Source organism: Egretta garzetta, unplaced genomic scaffold (genome assembly GCF_000687185.1).
Source record: "Egretta garzetta isolate BGI_Z169 unplaced genomic scaffold, ASM68718v1 scaffold361, whole genome shotgun sequence".
Taxonomy (NCBI): domain Eukaryota; kingdom Metazoa; phylum Chordata; class Aves; order Pelecaniformes; family Ardeidae; genus Egretta; species Egretta garzetta.
In genome coordinates, this window is record NW_009258688.1 from 541,166 (window position 1) to 558,926 (window position 17,761).

Consider the following 17,761-nt stretch of genomic DNA (forward strand, 5'->3'; position numbering starts at 1 on the left):
GGGCTACACTAAGAAACGTGCTTAATTCTTCTTGCGAAATGCTTGGATCCAGCTGGCTGGTGCCTTCAAGGCCTTCATTTTTAGGAATATTAAATTTAACCGCAAATGACAGTAATAAAAAAGCCAAGAATGTTAGAGGAGAACTTGATGTTCTTTCTTCTCTCCCTGTCATTAGTTCTTGGTTGTACAGTAAACACTATGTTATCTAATATATCTATTCTTTTTGAGAATGCCATCTTCTTGCAAAGAAGTGCAATGTAATGCCAAAAAAATTAGAAGGGCATACTGGAATGTGGTTTCAGTCGCATGCTTTTCCAGTTTCATTATGTGATCTAGACCATCCCGTTTGCATCCCTAAGTTTTTGTTTTGCAAGCTGTAAATTAAAGGAAATCATATTAACTCCCTTTTGAGATCAATATGAGAAGTCCTTTAGGTCAACACAGAATGGCTGTCATAAGGATTTGGGGTTTGTTTGCTTCTGTTTGGAGCTCTGGTATGAATTTGTAGTAGCTATGATGACATCTGATTTAGAGACATCTGATTAAGTCACACTTATGTCTGATGATCTGTCTTTACAGATAGAGCGTTCTTCAGCATAGCCCAGTGGATGACTTGTCCACAACCATGTAGTTGAACTAGAATGTAGGTTTCCATTACTGGACTACACATATTTCTGACTGTGGGTATGCAATTATAATCTCTCAGTATCTTCAAAATTCATTCATTAGAAAAAGATCCTCTCCTAGTGCCTTCCAGACTGGGAGAGGATCTTTTTCTAGTGAATGAGATAGAGGGCAGGACCCCCTGTGAGCAGGCTTCTGTATTATATTCTCCCACCATAAACCAAGGCCTTGGGCTTCTTGTTCTGCACATGTGACTGAGTTGTGCTGCATTGCTGGCATGCAGGAAACTTCCATTGTAGTAGAGCATGTACCCAGGAGCCAGTGAAGCAGAGGAGAGGTCTATCAGCATTGAATTACATGCCGAAGTGTGTTTAAAGGGTATACCCTCACTTAATTTTGTATACAGGGCAGAATCTGGCAGGAAATTGCTCCCTGTCTCTATCTGTCCTGGATTATTTTTAAGGTATTGAAAACTATTAGAAATGAAGAGAAGTATATACCATAGAAAAAATTAATTGTAAGAATCCATTTGTATAATGTGTGCAGGGTGGGGTTGTTGCTTTGTTTTTTTTAAACTAAACCAAACTAAACTAAAACCAATGAGCAACTTAGAAAATGTAAAGTGACCACCTTGCAACAGAGCTACTTAGGTGTGTGTGATGTTGCCTAAGCACTGTACTATTTCTGGGAAAAAGTTCTGATGATCTCAACCAGACCAAACAGCACAAAATTCATGATGCTTATTTTCATGCTACTGAATATAAATGTAACAGCAAGATGATACCTGGCACCAAGCTTACTGTTGGCTCCATAAAGCAGTCTTCCAGGAAGCAGAGAGCAAAGGATCCTTGACCACAGGAGGAGGAATGATCTGCCAGGCTACATTTATGACCTTTGTAAGAATAACTTTTTTTCAGAGCTCTGTTGTAGAGGCCTTGACCATCTCATCTGCAAGAGCTGAGGAGGAAGCTGGTTCCACATTTACATGAGTCTGTGTGCCTGCTCTCTGGAGTCTGTGATGAACTGTTGTACAGTCTGGTGGAGAGTGCTAACAGTCTAGGAAGCCTCTTAGCATGCTCTTTTTGTCTTGTTGTTTAATGACTGTTCTCAATTGCCTTGTAAAAAATAATCGTTACAGGAGACTCTGAAAATGGCAAAGGAAGAGTTGCCTGTTGCCAGTGGCCTTTTTAGCTGCAAAAGACCTTTAGGGCTGAGCTCTCCGAGGTATTCGTACTAGTTGGATGTGGTCTGGACTGCAGTTTCTCAGGAGAGTATTGGTGGGTGCAAACCATTTGCCACTGCATTGAAGATCAGTGATGGGTGCCTAGTGATCTCATCCAAAACCGAAATGAAGACTGCATGCAGCACCTAGCATAGCGCATGAAGTGCAAAGTAGAGAAATCTTTCTATTTGCTTCATAGGACACTTAGATCTTTATTTTGGGGATGATGATTATTTGTAGAGATGATGATTAGTCTCACTTCCTACCCACTGTAACACTGGGCTGAACTGATTGAATATAGTTTATTTGTTGTCTACTAAAAAAATGTTACAGTCCTTGGTGATTCCTTCTTGACCAGAGGAACATGGAGAAAAGTCAGGGGGGAAGAGGCATAGTCCCCAAGGGTCCCTTTCACTTGCTGGTGCTCCAATTCCTGTCTTCTTGGTAAGAGAGAATGAAACTACCCCAGTTCCTGCCTTCTAGACAAAAGTTATGAGTTTGAAAAGTGAGAATGTTTTGGCTTGTGTTAGACACTGACTGGGGAATCTTTGTTATGCTCTTATTAGAGCAAAATACTCTCTGAGCAGCTGCCTGTCATAGCTGTACAGGGGCTTGAGTAGCTTAATTTATTGCAGCTTCATACTTCTGTTCCATTCAAAATGACGGCTCAAGTGATGGAAAATCAATAGGGTTATTAATTTGTCTTTCAGAGCTTTTTCTGAACAGGTTCTCTTTGCATTGGCCCTCTTACAAGATCAGAAACAGGTTTTATGTCTAGGCTTCTGCTACCAGATTGATGAAAATCTAGTTTCCTCCCTTCTGTCCCCACCCCTGCCACCCTTCAGCTGTTGACTCTTCCACTCTGAAGTTGTCCAGGAAGGGCTCTTCTATTCTTGATTCAGAAGCTTCCTTAGAAGGGTTTGGGACTGGGAGGAAGGAAAATTAGTGAGATATTTGGGAAGGGAGGGAGTTAGGGGATTGCTCTTGCTTGGAAGGGGAGAAGTGCATTGTTCTTGATGCATGATTGGTTTCTCCAGAAGTCTCAGCTGCGATAAGGTGATTTTGGTGTGTACTTGTGGAGATTATGCCAGTGGATTTTTAATGCTGTTTTTTGGGGGGTTTTTTCTTACTTTTTTTTTTTTTTTTTTAAAGATACTAGCCCATTCTGTTCCTGGTTTTCAGCTTTGTACTCTGAAAATACTTACAATTCTAAAATTTCTTTTCACATACTGTGCTGAGAAGAGTCAAGTGAAAAATCAAAGGAAACTATCAAATCTTAGGGTTTTTTTTCTTATTGGGGGACAGGGTAAGACAGAAAGTTGAAATGGTCTATTTGCACCTGAATTCACAGGCCAATACCTGTTTTTCCTATTTGGAAAAACAATTCTGTCTTACATTTGTTGGAAGAGCCTCATAAGCAGGCAAAATTAGCTAAAAATTTGTCACTCAAATGCTACCTGGTAGCATAGCTTCCTGTGGGTAGGTATTTGCAAGTTGAAGCAGTGGTGGATTTTTGAAGGCAAAACAGGGAAGCTGAGTTCTTGGAAAGTTATTCTGAGATGCACAGTGAATGGAAATACAACAGAGAAGATCAGTCCCCACTTCCCCTTGCCACCCTCTTCATCCCTTCCAACCACTGCAGCAATCTGTTTCACATTTAGACACAGAGAATTTTGAAGTGACTGTTTGTTCAAGATCCAACTTGCTTACACCTTTCCTTTTGGAAGGAGGTGTCTCTGAAAAGAGACCATCACAGCCCAAGACAACAAAAAGGAACTTTTAAAGTCTGAATCTGATGCAAACTCTTAGACAAGCTGGTCTTTACATCTGTTTCCCCCTTGGAAAACGTTGGTCTGTTGTTACGAGCTGTTATCTTCATGTGTCTGTACATGGGAAAACACAAATCCAAATGCTGTCATTGTTTCATTCGCTAGTTTTGTTTTTTAATATGGAAATTTTGTTTAATATTAAACAAAAGATTGTAGAAGTTTTATTATTTAGTAATAAAATCAAGTCAATGAGTCAGTGAGTCTCTCTTATCATCTGATGACCTAATATTTGCAGTAGATACTGTATTAACTTTGTGTTAAATATATTAAAAAAAAAAAATAATTGGCCACCTTTTTGGATAAAATGACACACAGCTCTCTTTTCATCTATACTTAGGCTTCTCAAGAAAAGTTGGGTGTTTTTTGTTTTTTTTTTTTTTTTTTTTTAAATCTCTGGGTTATATCCAGAGGTATTTAATAGGGAACATTAAATACTTGGTCTCTCTTTGATTTCAAGTTTCATTGTTGGCCTTCTGCCAGTAACAGGGCTGGTACAGAGCATCGCTGAATGCCAAGCCTGGAATGCAAACAAAGGAGGATCTGCTAAAAGTCTTTGTTTCTTCTTGTTTGCTTTTATTATGTCAAAGATTAGAAAGAGGAAAACATAGATGTTGTCTGGGTCAAGCTGAACTGCAGCCCAAGGACAGAGCCCTTTCAAAACATTGTTGGGAAGCCTAAATATCCTCCAGATTGTTGCCTGGGTTGTTGGAGTCTGCTGTTGGATACCAGTCTTTGGTAAATCCACTGAAGGAGAGTGCAGAGCTGTTTTGTTGGAATGGCCAGAGAGCATTTGAACATTCAAAGTTGAAAGGTTGTGCTGTACAGAAAGCTGTCTCTTGGCTTCAGTGTTTCTCTTCCTTCTGCAACTGCTCCATTTTCAAGTTTATATCTGTAGTAGTTCATTTGCTATCAAAATTCTTAGACACAAACCCTTCATGTTCATCCAGATCTGTATTTCTGGTGGTGGAGCCATTCTGTGCCACAGGAAGAGTGCTGCTACTTAGGCTACATCAAGAGTTTTCCAATCTGTTAAGTGATCTTCTCAGTTATATATTCAGTAAAATGTGATGCCTGAGTGTGCAGCAGTTCCTAGTAAAGAATCAAAGTTTATGAAAGGTTTCATATCCGCTACCATAATTATTCTGTGAAGCTAATAAAATTGGTTTTTCTTACTGTCATTTCCTCTTGTGGGGAACTGGTGTTAAGATTTGGATTTTTAAATTATTTGTTTATTTTAGCTTTCTGTGCATAGATATTGGAACTCTATTTTTACTGGTGATGTACTGGTGTGAGGTGTGGGAGACTGGGAAAGTGTTGGCAGCATACATGCCCAAGGGGAGGCTGGGTGATTTGCTTTGGGCATCGTGGTGCAACTTGATGGTTCTGTTTTTGAATGCAGAATTAATGAATGTGGACTTAATGCTTTATGATGGAAATCCAAGCAACAAACAATACCTGAGAACAGATGCAGAGTTGTAAGGACTTGAGTGCATTTTGATGCTCCTGTCCCCTGAACAGCTTCAGCAGTTAAGCACTAGCTGTGTCCAAATAGAGATGCCCTATACAAATACATTGACCTTGTTCTGCTTTGACAGATTCCTTTGCTTTGAAGGGAGGGCTGATTCTGGATTCAATTAAAACAAGACATCTGTAGCCAGTTCCCAGATTAGCTCTAGAAGACACTTGCTTCAGGTCCCAGTCCCTTTCTTTACTCAGATGATGCAGATCTTCACTGCCCTGATCTGAGTTTTGCCATTCCTGTGCCTTTGGCTGTCCGAGTACCTAAGCCTGTAAATGGAGAAGAGCTGGAGAATAGTACCTGAAATAGGTTTGATGCTGAGAAATTTCCTTGTTTTATAAAGAAAGCTCAATTTCAGGCTCCTCTGTATGTGTGTGAAGGGGCTGTCACCTTACACTCAGTGCAGTTCTTCTCAACGTTAGAGTAGTTTGTTAAAGTCCTCCAGACTCTAAATGGCTTCTGGAAAACAGCCCCCACCTCCTTCATCTTCATCAGTTGTTTCATGTTTGCCTTACAGAGCTTTTTGGAGGCTTCTTAAGGCAACAGGATGAGGAATCAGTCACTGGAAAGTCAGATAAGATGCTCACTTCTGTTAACACGTTGCCTTGGGATCGTGCCTTCATTCCTGTTAAACTTCATTATGCTGTGTCAAGCTTACTGCTTAGATGACCTTTTAATACAGTATAGAGCTATTATCATTATAAATAAAGCACTGTACAGTTCCTTACAGAAAGCATAAAAAAAGCAAGGCTCCCTCTGGAAATACTTAGAGTAACGTGAGCCAAAATAACAAGTGGAACATGCCTAACGCACGGAAGTGAGGATAGTCCTGGATGCCGAGGTGAGCCTCAGGAAGATTTAGGAAGGTGCACAAGGAGCTAAGAGAGGGGAAAATCATTCCCCCCTTAGAGGGGTGTGAAGGGGATGGAGGGCACAGGCAGGACGCATGTATGTGTGAGGGGAAGGATTAGTATGTACAGGTAGGGGCTGGGCCAGGATGGAAATATGGGGAGCTTGAATTCAAGGTGGAACCAGAGACTGGCTGAGGCGGAGGGATGGTCACCATGGTGTGAAAGGAAGAGCTAGTACAGGCATCAGAAATGCCGCAGGACATTTGCTGTTAGATCTCTGCTGAGGTCACATTTCAGAGTTGTGGCTCGTTCAGTCTGGTTACCATGTGCCCTTACTTGCCACCCCACCAAGTATTGGCTGTCTGTAATGTGCTCATCCTCTCGCTGTGCTTATCAACATGCACACTGTAGGAGCTCCCTATCTTGCCAGCTGAGGTATAGAGAGGCTAAAAAAGCTGTCTGGTTATGCTTTAGGTATGTTGAGATACTTGAGTACGGTTTCATGATCAGCAAGTTTAAGCTAATGCCCAGATCATCCTAGCTCCTCAAGGTGTCTTAGCTGCTGCATAAAAGGGCATGTATGCACAGACACATGTAGGTGTTTAAGATGCATTAGGTAACAAATTATCTCTTAAAAAAAAAAATCCCTTCTGTACTTGAAAACTAACTGCTCTGCTTGAGACCCTGGAAGTACTGGGGGCAGGAGACTCATGAAAACTGTTCTCTATATGTTCTGGGTATTAATGATTTGAAATGGACCCAGCTTCTGCTCCAGTGAGCCAGAGAGGCTTTTTATCCAGGCTGCGCTGCAAGGGTGAGACAACAGCTGGGTCTGACAGTCTTGATAACTGATGATGCAAAAGGCTCCATCCCTTACTTTTTCCAAGTGGCAGCAAAGTTGAGCATATCTTTGGGGAATTCACTCTGTGTTCTGCAGGGTTTATTAAATTAGATACACACACTGCCACTGAAGGTTGCCTCATGCCCATTGAAGGAAAGCTACTTGTGTGCTGTGGGTGATGCAGTGGGTTCATTAAAACCCCAGTGCGGATCCTCTTAGTCTCAAAAGAATAATCCCCTTTGAGCAAGCCATTAGTTCAGACTATGTAGTCAGCAGAAAGCAACAGTTTGTCAGTGCTAAGAGGAGTGGGGGGAGGAAATCTGCTTCCCCAGTCAATGTCTGGAGTGAAATCACTTGCTGGGAACAGAAGATGCCTTCTTTTCTCTCCAGCTCAGTATCCAGCAAAGTACATCTCCTGAGGCCACCTCATTGTACTCTTTTGGAGTATGTTTTGTTCTCTGAAGTAACTAACTTAAGGAAGTAGGACTTCATGAAAGTCCATTACTTGCACAAGCATTTACCAAGCATTTGCATGAATGGATTTAACGAAATGAGTGGAAACCCAAAGATGTCTTTGGGAAGGTAGGTAAAACAAAGGCAGATGCTAACTTTGGAAATGTTTGTCTGGTTTTGGATAGGGTAAGATGGATGCTTATTTGTGCCACTGACTTTATGGGGCCAGGGTGGGGCAATGATGAATCTTCTGAGAAACAGAAGGAAGTTTTGTTGGGTTTGCAAGGGCAATACCTGGCAGCTGTGTCTGTGGTCGTGGCTAAGATGCAAGTAGTGCAGTCGTGACCTCAGGGCATGGGAAACTGAGTTCCCGAGATGAAGATTCATGAGAGCATTAACTTTGCTTTGTTCTTGTAGTCAGGAGAGGAGAGTATGAACTTAGAGAAATAGCAAGGCACGTGATTTCAAAACTCAGTGAAGACAGAGTGAAGCAGCAATCTCTTCAGCTCTGCCAGAAAAAATTCCAGCCCTTATCGTCCAGCTCTTAACACTGTCTTCAGCCCAGTTAGAGAACAGCAGTAATAACATTAAAGAACCCAGACATAGCTCTAAGCTTAGTTCAGACAATTGTGATGCTCATGTGCAGTAATTCAATGCAAGGCTGACCCTAAGATAGCAGTGTGTCATCTTTCCTCTCCTAATTGCTTTTCTCAGCCCTGCTTACAGCTGTTGCTGTGGCACTTTGCCACTGGCTCCCTTCTGAGTTGATGTGGTTGCAGCGCAGGTTTCACCGCTGATGGTGAGTCCACAGGAGATATTGCCACCCTAAACCAGCTAGCTGTCATGTTTGTGTTTGTTTCAAATGTCAGTGTCTAGGCCATCTGGTGACTTCCTGCATTGCCTATGTCTGTTTGCCTCCCCTTGAAGAGAGGCTGGACGTTGGGGTTTTTAACGTTGTATGTTCTCTTCCCCATATCGCTATTTTTCCACGCTCTTCGGTCATCCTAATGCTTCCCACCCCCCACCCCATCTTTGTTTTGCAGGAGTATATTGATGCTCATCCAGAAACCATTATCCTGGACCCTCTTCCGGCTATTCGTACGCTTCTGGACCGATCCAAGTCTTACGAGCTAATTCGGCAAATAGAGGCATACATGCAAGGTAGGCTAATACCTGCTCTCCCTGAAGGCTTTTATTGCGACTCTACGGAAGGAAGCAGCTGGCTTCTGGAGGCTGGATGAGAGGTTTGAAGTAGTGGGTTTGGGCCCTTCGTGTTCTGTGTCTCTGTGGGAGCACAAACACTGACTGAGCCATTCCTGCGTCACAGGATTGCCCTTTGGAATCTGGTACTCTTCTTTTTCCATGTATACAAAGGAGGTTTGCATCTGGTTAAAAATATGATGTGGATTTAATGGGGAGCATATTTACTACAGTGAGCACTCCCAGAAATCTTCTGGAAAACATTGTCTTTTTGTGTGTGCTGGTAAATTGAAATGACTGTACAAACTTAGCAGCTTGTCATAAGAATCTTGAGGCCCAGATTTGGGAGAGATTTATGAAAGAAGAAAAATTGGTTTTGGAAAGAACTGGAAGAAATTAAGTTGTAAATAGAGCTAAGATCTTTGAGGAGCACTGGAAGCCTATTGCACAAGTTAATAGCTAGGAGGAGCATAAATGCACTTCTGGTGTCGGCTAGTTACCTGACATAGACTGTTGCCTTTAACTGGCATCATCTGAGTTGTATTCCCACGTTTAGAAGTCATGCCTTTTCAACCTGAATAATTCTAGTATCTTATCATTTTAACCATTGTAAGTGCTGGGTTAAGTTAATCTTTCATTCCCTTTCTACTTCTGTTACTGTCATAGTCTTGAAACATTTATTGGCTCTTGAGTTTAAATTTAGAGTAGCTCTTGAAGTAGCTGTTTCTTATGTCAGATACTTGGGGCAAATTGTGTTGCTGAACTATGTTCTAATGGGGTGTTACTGGAATTGCTGGGTTGTCATTGTGTTATCACTGTCTTCATGGGCAGATAAGAAGCTCATCGATTTGTATTTTTATAATTGTGGGTTTATAGACATACTGTTTGCATCTGACTTGTCTGACCCCATCAGCAGTGTCTATGTAAAAAATAAAACTAGTAATTTGCAGCACTTTACCTTGTCTTTTGGAATCTCTTCAGGAGAAAATGTTCAACTAATTTAAAAGGATTTTGTTTTGGAATCGTTATTGCTGTTTGTGAGTGGGAGAGGGGTGCTGAGGGAAACCTGTGCTCAGAGAAAATGATTGGGATTTTGTTCTAGCAGTGGAGAGATCAGTAGGGTTTGGTTTTCTTCTTAAATTGCTATTGGTTCTCCTAAGAACAGTATGTTTGGGACAGCATCCAGTTTTTTTAAGTAGTTTGTCTTTTGTGTATTTCATTCTCCTATGGTGAAACTGATGAGAAAAAGGAATAAATGCTTAAGAAGGAAAAAGAAAAAAGTAGGTTTGTATTCAGTTAAAACTGACACTTTAAAGAGCAGCTGTTAATAAAGTTGAGGAATGAGGTAAGGAAAAGCTTCACCTCTTCTCACTGGCTGCTGCAGTGTTAGGTGACCATATTTCTCCTGTGCCTGTGTCCCCCTGCGTGTCCCCCCGCGCCTCGCCCCGTCTCATCTTATTTCTGTCTCATCATCAGAAATATCATGTCAGAGACCTTGAACCAACTTTGTATTTAGCAGGGGAAATCTCAGGAGACCTGAGTAATTGGCTAACTTCGTTCTGGCCTAAGTAGATCAGCCTCTGTATTCCCACATGTAATGATCTGCAGTGAGAAATTCAGGAGACAAAAAAAGTTTCATCCCTCTAGACAGTGTGGTGGTTTTTTCTCCCTCCTTGTTTTCACCTGCTAAATTGTGTTTTCTACTTTGCAGCTGTCATGTCATATCCCAAGGCCATGAGCACTTAGAAAACTCAAACAAGGAGTAATACATCTGTGAATAGCATGAGGTCTTAAGAGTGACATCATTTTTGTTCTGGAATTTTGAAGTGGAAGTCACTACCAAGAAAATAGTATCCTAGTCTTTAGGTGTAACTACAGAGCTTGGTTTATCACAGGGTACAAAACTGATGTGATGGCTTAAGTTCAGTGCAAGGGATGATCTCTTCCAAAGGAATGCCCTAAACTCTGGAGGGTTTAGTATGTGTGTAAGGAGAAATCTTCTGGTTTTGAAAGTCTTTCAAAAGAAAATTCAGTGTTCATTTACACAGTAGTTTTGGATTCAGGTGATCATTCTCTCTGTTTGAATTATCTTTTAAAGTAACTATAAATGAAGCACAGTCTTTATTTATGATCTTCAGTTTGCACTTCATTTCAACCCTGTAGACCTTACAAGAACTGTATAAAGATTTGCACCGGTTGGGTTAAAAAGAGGATGACCACATGCTCTGCTGACTCCAGTTTGTATGGTGCTGAATCCTCCTCCCTCTGTGTTGCCTGCACCTTTGAAAATAGCAGATGTTGCTGAGGTGGCTGTGTTCTGCAGCAGTAAGGCTCCATGTTTTATAAACAGCTCAATTTTAAATGTAATTATCTTTCAGATGTCCAAGTTAATGCCTTGCCTGTCATTTTGGTAGTGAATTCTCCACGCTTCCTGAAAAAGGGAATCCCTTTTTTAAGTGTGTAAAACTGGGCATCTGGACATTGTTAGGCTTTCTGAAAGTCCTGTAGCTTGCTCTATTTAGTCAAGTGTCTGAGTGATAAGTACTTTGATCTACCCTCATGAGGATGGGTTGGAAAAATGCTTTGTGGCCTGCTCCATGTCACTGCTACAACAGTCTGTGGCCACTAAAGGAACTGATGTGGAGGAGAACTAGTAACTAGGCAAGAGGTGTACATGCACTCTAGGGGAAAGCATGGAGTTGAACCTGGACTTCCCATGTCCGAGACTAACACTGTAACCACTCAGTCCATGTGGAAATATGAGGTTCATAGATTTGCAGAATCACTGAAGTTGGAAGAGACCTCTTGAGATCATATAGTCTAGAGCAGGTTCCCCATGTCCATGTCCAGTTGGGTTTTGTATATCTCTATGGATGGTAACTGTGTGACCTCTCTGGGCAACTGCTTCAGGATTCACCTCGAACCTGGTATGCTAGCATGCAGCTAGACGCATGTTGCTGAGGTGACTTGCAGAGATTGTTATTTTCTTCAGTATAGGTAGTGATATCTCCCTTGGAAGGACGTGGGACTCTCTTCTAAGAAAAAAACCAAACATTCAGAGATATTTTAGTATTGATTTTAATGGATTCTTTTTTGGAAGCAATAGCATGGCCAGGGCTATGACTTCCTCTTTTTCCTGTTCTCTGTTATTTTGTGTGCAAGCTCTAAAAGAGCTAGTCATTCTGAAACCTTCACTTCTGAGTCTTTTTAAAAAGACTTGAAAAAATAGAGTTTGCATTCCCAACTTGTGTCCTACATAGCCGGCAGGTCTATCTTGAAATAAATCATTGAATAGATTTTTTGGTATAGCAGTTGAGTTCTCTCAGCAGCTGTATTGCTTTGTTTACTTATCTGTGAAGAATTGCTGCTGATACAAAAGTGCTCTAGATAAGTTTCTCTAATGTTTGGTGTAAGATTAGGAGCATTATTAAATGGAAATTTCATTTTTAGCAAGATATTGTATGGTTGGAGCTGTGTCAGCCTTTTTTAAGCTTTAACCTCATGAAAAATAACCAAATTCTCTGATGCAGTGTTGGAAAGCTGTGATCCTACAGCCTTGGAATTCAAGATCTGACTTTTAAAATTATGCTTAAGATGGTAATAGATAATCACTGTGACGAGGCACTAACTGACCTTTTTACATTACATTTTTAGTTTGAAGATTAAAAGCTTTTCAAACTCCCTACATATCTTACAAGTAATAATCTAAAGTAAAGGAATTTAAACCAAAACAGAGGTAAACGTGCTACTCACTCAGTACTCTACCTAGCTAGCGTTCCCACCTGCCACTCCACTTCCTTTGCTGTCTCAAGTGACTTACAGGTGTCTTTGACAATGTGTGAACTTCAGATATTGCAGACCCTGTAGTTAATTTCTTTAAGCACTTCCACATGCCTTTTTTCCATGATTTTAAAATCTTGTTCTTCGATTCTTAAATTTAACTCCAAATCTAAAATTTCTACAGAAACTAGTCTTCGCGGGGTTCCCCTAGAAGAAAAAACTCCTGCATGAGCCAAGCTCCGACTCCTGAATTTCTCTCTCTCCTAAGTCTTTTTGGAAGTATGGGAACTATTACCTCAGGACACTTTGAACAGTATAAACCCCTTTAGCGGTGCTATTTTCATCCCAACATGTAATCTAAATCATTTATGTTTGATTGTTTATGAGATGCTGTTGCTGCTATGTGCCCTCCTTTCTGATTTGGAGGCATATTACGGAACAGATCACTGCATCCTTCTCTATTCCCTGGATTTCTTTGTATCAGTTTCTGTCTGTCTTAGAAATAGTCCTTGAACAGCTGCATGTGGGGTTTGTGACTCGGAGAGAGGCTCAGCATGTTGCAACATGTAAGGCACTTGATTTGGGCCTCTGGGTTTTCTGCTTGGCGCTGGTTCTGGCTTGCTGCCTCACCTTGGGCACAGCATGTCACCCCTGTGCATCTCTTTCTTCTCTTGACATTCATCTGCCTGTCTCTTCTCTTTAGATGCCACATTTTTCTGGGCAGGAACCTCTTTTCCAGATACACACACACATACTCTGATACAGTGAGTCTATGATGGCAAGCAACCTGCGTAGGTATTGTTTTAACAGAAATTGTAGATCTGTTGTTGAGTAGAAAACTGGGTATTTACAATTCCACGCCGAAGTAGGTAGTCTGGTTTTATTTTCTGAAGTTATGGAGCATGTACATTGCTGGAGTGGTTCATACTCAGAACTTCTCAAAATCAGGCCACCCAGTTAAAAGTGCCTGAAAATAGCTGTATATACATAGCTGTAGGCATTCACCTTTTGAAACTGTGGACACTACTCTCCGTGGCCTGCTTTTCATAGCAGTTTTGGTTAGAGGGGAGGGAGAATAGTCACAGAGGTCAACTTCAGGCACCTGTATCTGAAGCTCCTATTAAAATGAAAGGAAAAATCTGGTTTTAATTTAAAGGCTCTAAATCACCCACCTGAGACTCACTTGTTTATACAGGGACGCATCAGTAAAGCATCTAAGTCAGAGGGCTGATGTTCGCTACTGCAAATAACCACATGAGTTTTTGGATGCAAAAGTCTCCCTTGTTGATCGGATGCTCTCTTTCCACCAAGAACACATGCAAACAGATGTCTCATTACCTCGCTCCAAGTGTGGTGTGTGTTCACTCACTGCATTTTAATTTCTGTCTGAAAACTAGTGCACAAGCATGGAGGGAGGTAATTGGAATGGAATTAATATTCCCTGTAACTGGAAGGACTTTGTCCAAAGCGCATCAGCCCACAGCAGTGTTGCACGTGGCGGTGCTCTGTACGTCGGCTGTCAGCACTTGGTAGGTCTCAGCCCTGCTCTGTCAGACTGGAAAGACTCTGGGACTTTTGACCCAGGGAGGTGTCACCTGACATCTTTCTTATAAAAGCTCATTCATTCATCTGGGAGGGGGTTGACAGAGGGACACGGATGTGTTGGTGTTACAATAAATAAGCCCTGGCTTTGAAATTTAAAGTAGACAGCTGCTTCCAAAGGACTAATCCTGTCCTGAGAGAGGTGGCAGGAAAAGAAAGCAGGAAGCCCCAAAGGGGAACTGGAATCTCCTCTCTTGTACTATTGCTTGCTCTTGTTATGGTAGTGAACAGAAGGATTTTCTAAGGTAAGAATGCTGAAAGTTAACCATTTCATAAACAGAAAATATGAACCGACTCTCCGTTCCCTTCTTGCCTCTCCTCTCTCTCCTCAGGTTTTCATTATTTTGAGCTGTCAGCTCTGTCCCAGCATACATAGGAGGGACCAGAGAGCTGGGGGGTCCTGTGGAAATGATGGTCACTGTCCCTGTTCTCACAACTGAGAGTGGCAGTCTGCTGACCTGCTGCTTCTGGCCTGCTAAGATACATCAGCTTGGTAGTGTTCAAGCTGACTGCAGTCCAAGGCAGACACAAAGCCCAGAGAATAACATGAAAAACATTTTTATCATATTGTCTCGCAGTGTGCCAGCCAAAACTCCTTGAACCAACAATCTTCATCTTCGATCCTGGTAGTCTTGGTGGTCACTGAGCTTTCAAAGTAAGCCTGCCTGTAAAGTTCAGATGTTACTTTTGGGTGTGCTTGGGTTTAATCTTTAAATCTTGTGTGCTTTTGTGGCCAGACACAGGGAATCAGCTGAAGACATGGGAAAGTTTATAGCAATTTAAGCAAGAGCTTCTATGAATTTTGTGTTTGGGGCTTCGGTAGATCTGAAGAATGACCAAATCTGCCTTTATGGTGTAAAGATAAAAGCCATGACTGCACTCCATTGTCATGGGGCATTCCTAAGACATCTTCAGTTTGGATTTTAAGAACAGAACATGAGTTAATGCTTGAGGATTATTCTCTCTCTAGAATTAGGAATGAGGAGCAGGGATTCTTCTTGTCATGAGGAAGTCTTCACTGAACAAACTGGACATTTTAAATTCCAGCACAGTTGTGTTTCAAGTTATTCTGATCCTCTTGAGCAGAAATTTCCTTGTCTGGCATGCAGCAAGAGAATATACATTTCCCAAGTATCTGGGTGCTAGAAGAAGTTAGGAAGGGACAACGAAAAATAAATTGCTTACAATATCAATGTAAAACTTGACTGGGAATACCTGTTGCAGCAAGTGGCTTTTTCCTGATGTTTCTACTCATATTGTCTTAAAATCAGAGGTCAAGAAATAAGTCTTGAAAAATAGGACCGTTCATCTGAATTGGAAACCAGGACTCAGCTGGTAGAACATTATTCTAGTTCTGGTATGATGTGTTCATGTCACTTTTGCTGCTGAAGAAGCAGATTATTTAAGATGTGTTACAGTAATCTAGTGTGGACAAGAAAACTAGTGTCCCTCACATTTCCTCAGACAAGTATCTAGCCAACATGTGAGACCCCCTGGTTAGAATCTAATCTCTCCTCATGAAGAGTCTAGCAGGACCTTAAGGCTGTATCAAGGGTAACTAGGGTCACCTGATGATAACAGTACCAGAAAGATTGATGAAGTGAATGCTTTCCCTTACCAGGGCCGCTAACATCCAGTCTAAAAGTACTATCCACTCCTGTTTCACTTACCTGCTGGTTTTGTGCAGCTGTAATGACATTTGAGTTTATCGGCAAAGAAAATACTGAAAGCTTGCGTGCCTTTATGTTCCTTGATGTCAGTATTTGGTTCTGTCTCACAAATTCTCCAAGTGGCTTTCTGAAGAGGAAGAGGCTGCAAGTGTAAATTTTGATGAGATGGACTTGAGATGATCTGAATTTCTTGTATAGTTTATAGAATCATAGACATATAGAATCATTTTGGTTAGAAAAGACCCTTAAGATCACTGAGTCCAACCATTAACCTAACACTACCAAGTCTACTGCTAAACCATGTCCTGAAACACTACGTCTGCACGGCTTTTAAATACCTCCAGGGATGGGGACTCAACCGCTTTCTGGATTGTTATGATTGAGTGGAACCAAACTTCTGTTGTCAGTTGTTTGGTAGTCTTCCTAGGCAAGGTTATTGGATTGGCCATTGTGACTTGATACACCTCTAACATGTTGCTTTTCTTCCTGTTTGTGGTACCCTTCTTACAGTTGTGATTGGAAAGGGCTGATCTTTTGGGTTTTTTCCCTGATATATAAACACTGGATAAGGGGTGGAAATGGAGATATCCAATGTATCCTTGGTTGGCATGGCTATATGGAGACAGTCAGCTCTTCTGGAACGTCAGTAATCATGGTTCAGGTCACTATACTGCATTTGCATAAAGGAACCGAAACTGATTCTGCAGGATACAGTTTAGCTCCATGAAAATGGAAAGATGCTACACTGAGAAGAAAGAGCAGTAGTGTTGCAGGCATATGTTGCATCTTGTCGTACCCCATTTGATGGGCAAGGTGTACGTGGAGCGTGTTTCAGAAGTCCTGGCACTTGTGGGGAAATATGCAACTTGTTTAGTTCTGTACACTGAGAATGAACCACTGCTTGTAAAATTAGGTTAAAATAATCTGAACAGTAAAAATTTTGTGTATCTCAAACAGCACTGTGTGGCCATGTTGCTTTGGTTGCCTTCAGCCTATTAGAGTTATTTCAAGCTGTCAGCTCAAGATCGGATAGCTGGATACAAGTCAGCACATTTGAAATAACTTTCAAAAGAAAAAGAAAAATCACTTATTTGAGGGCAGATGTTAAGTAAACTAAAGCATCAGAAAGTGCGAGACAGAGACCAGAGACAGAGATAAATAAACTGCTTTCAGTGTGCCAAGTCAAGCATCCCATACTAGTGGCGTTCCAGGACATTTGTTATTAACTCTGGAAAAGGTGGATGAACACAGGAAGGTAAATTTTTCAGATAAATCCAAATTGTTTAGGTTTTTCCAGGCAATGGGGGAGACAGCAATATGAGATGGGTCTACCAAAAGCCAGTGAAGAGTCAGCATGATGATAGATTAAGTTTATTGCAGTCTCTTGGGCCCATAAAGAACTAATATGGGCAGCTCATGCATTGTTAACTTCTACATTGACTCACAGCTCAGGAAAGACCTCGGCGTCACAGTGGGTAGCTCACTGGAAACTTCTGCCCCCTTTGCCTCACTAGTCAAAGGAGAACATGCCAACAGAACCAAACAAAAGGATTATGGTGGCCAAAAATAGCATTGAAGATACTGAGCATACAGTTGTGGAAATAAAGTGCTTTCTTTCCATGGAAGACTGTTTTCAGTTCTGCTTTCCTGAATTTAAAAATATGCATTAGAAATGAAAGGAATCCTGGAGAAAAGGGACATGGTCGGTGCCAACAGACGGCCACACAAGGGGAGAGTGAGATCAACCTGGCGCTAGCAGAGGTGGAACAAAACATGAGCAAACAACATAGGACTAAATGAAGAAACCTTCTCCTTTTTTTCTTTCCTACTGTGTCAGAATAGAGTTCCACCAACCATCTGTGCAGTTGCCATAAAATATCAACTGAGGTCATACCTGGACTCAAAAATGTAGGAAACACTCACAGTTAGGTTTAGAAGGTTTACAAACCCATCATGCTTTGGGATATATGGTACCGACTGGTGGGTGTTAGAAAGAAACTCCATTTATGAACTCTGAACTCAGGATATGTTGGGAGACAGTATATGTTCCCTTTCCTTTGGTTTGAAATCGACTGCTAGGTAGCAGAAATGGAGATGACACAGTATCAGCTGAACTGTGGTCCTCATTTGGTTTGGTAGTTCCTTGTTCAGTTCTGATCACCCAGGAAGC

General features: G+C 41.4%; 1 protein-coding gene across 2 annotated transcripts in view; it reads left to right on the forward strand.

Moving 5' to 3' along the window:
• Positions 1-17,761, forward strand: part of ITPK1 (inositol-tetrakisphosphate 1-kinase) — a 122,759-nt gene that overhangs the window by 57,584 nt on the left and 47,414 nt on the right. For both annotated transcript variants that reach the window (XM_035888706.1, XM_035888707.1), the window contains exon 4: positions 8,383-8,500. In XM_035888706.1, the coding sequence (XP_035744599.1) occupies positions 8,383-8,500 (118 nt within the window). The remainder of the gene's footprint in view (positions 1-8,382; positions 8,501-17,761) is intronic.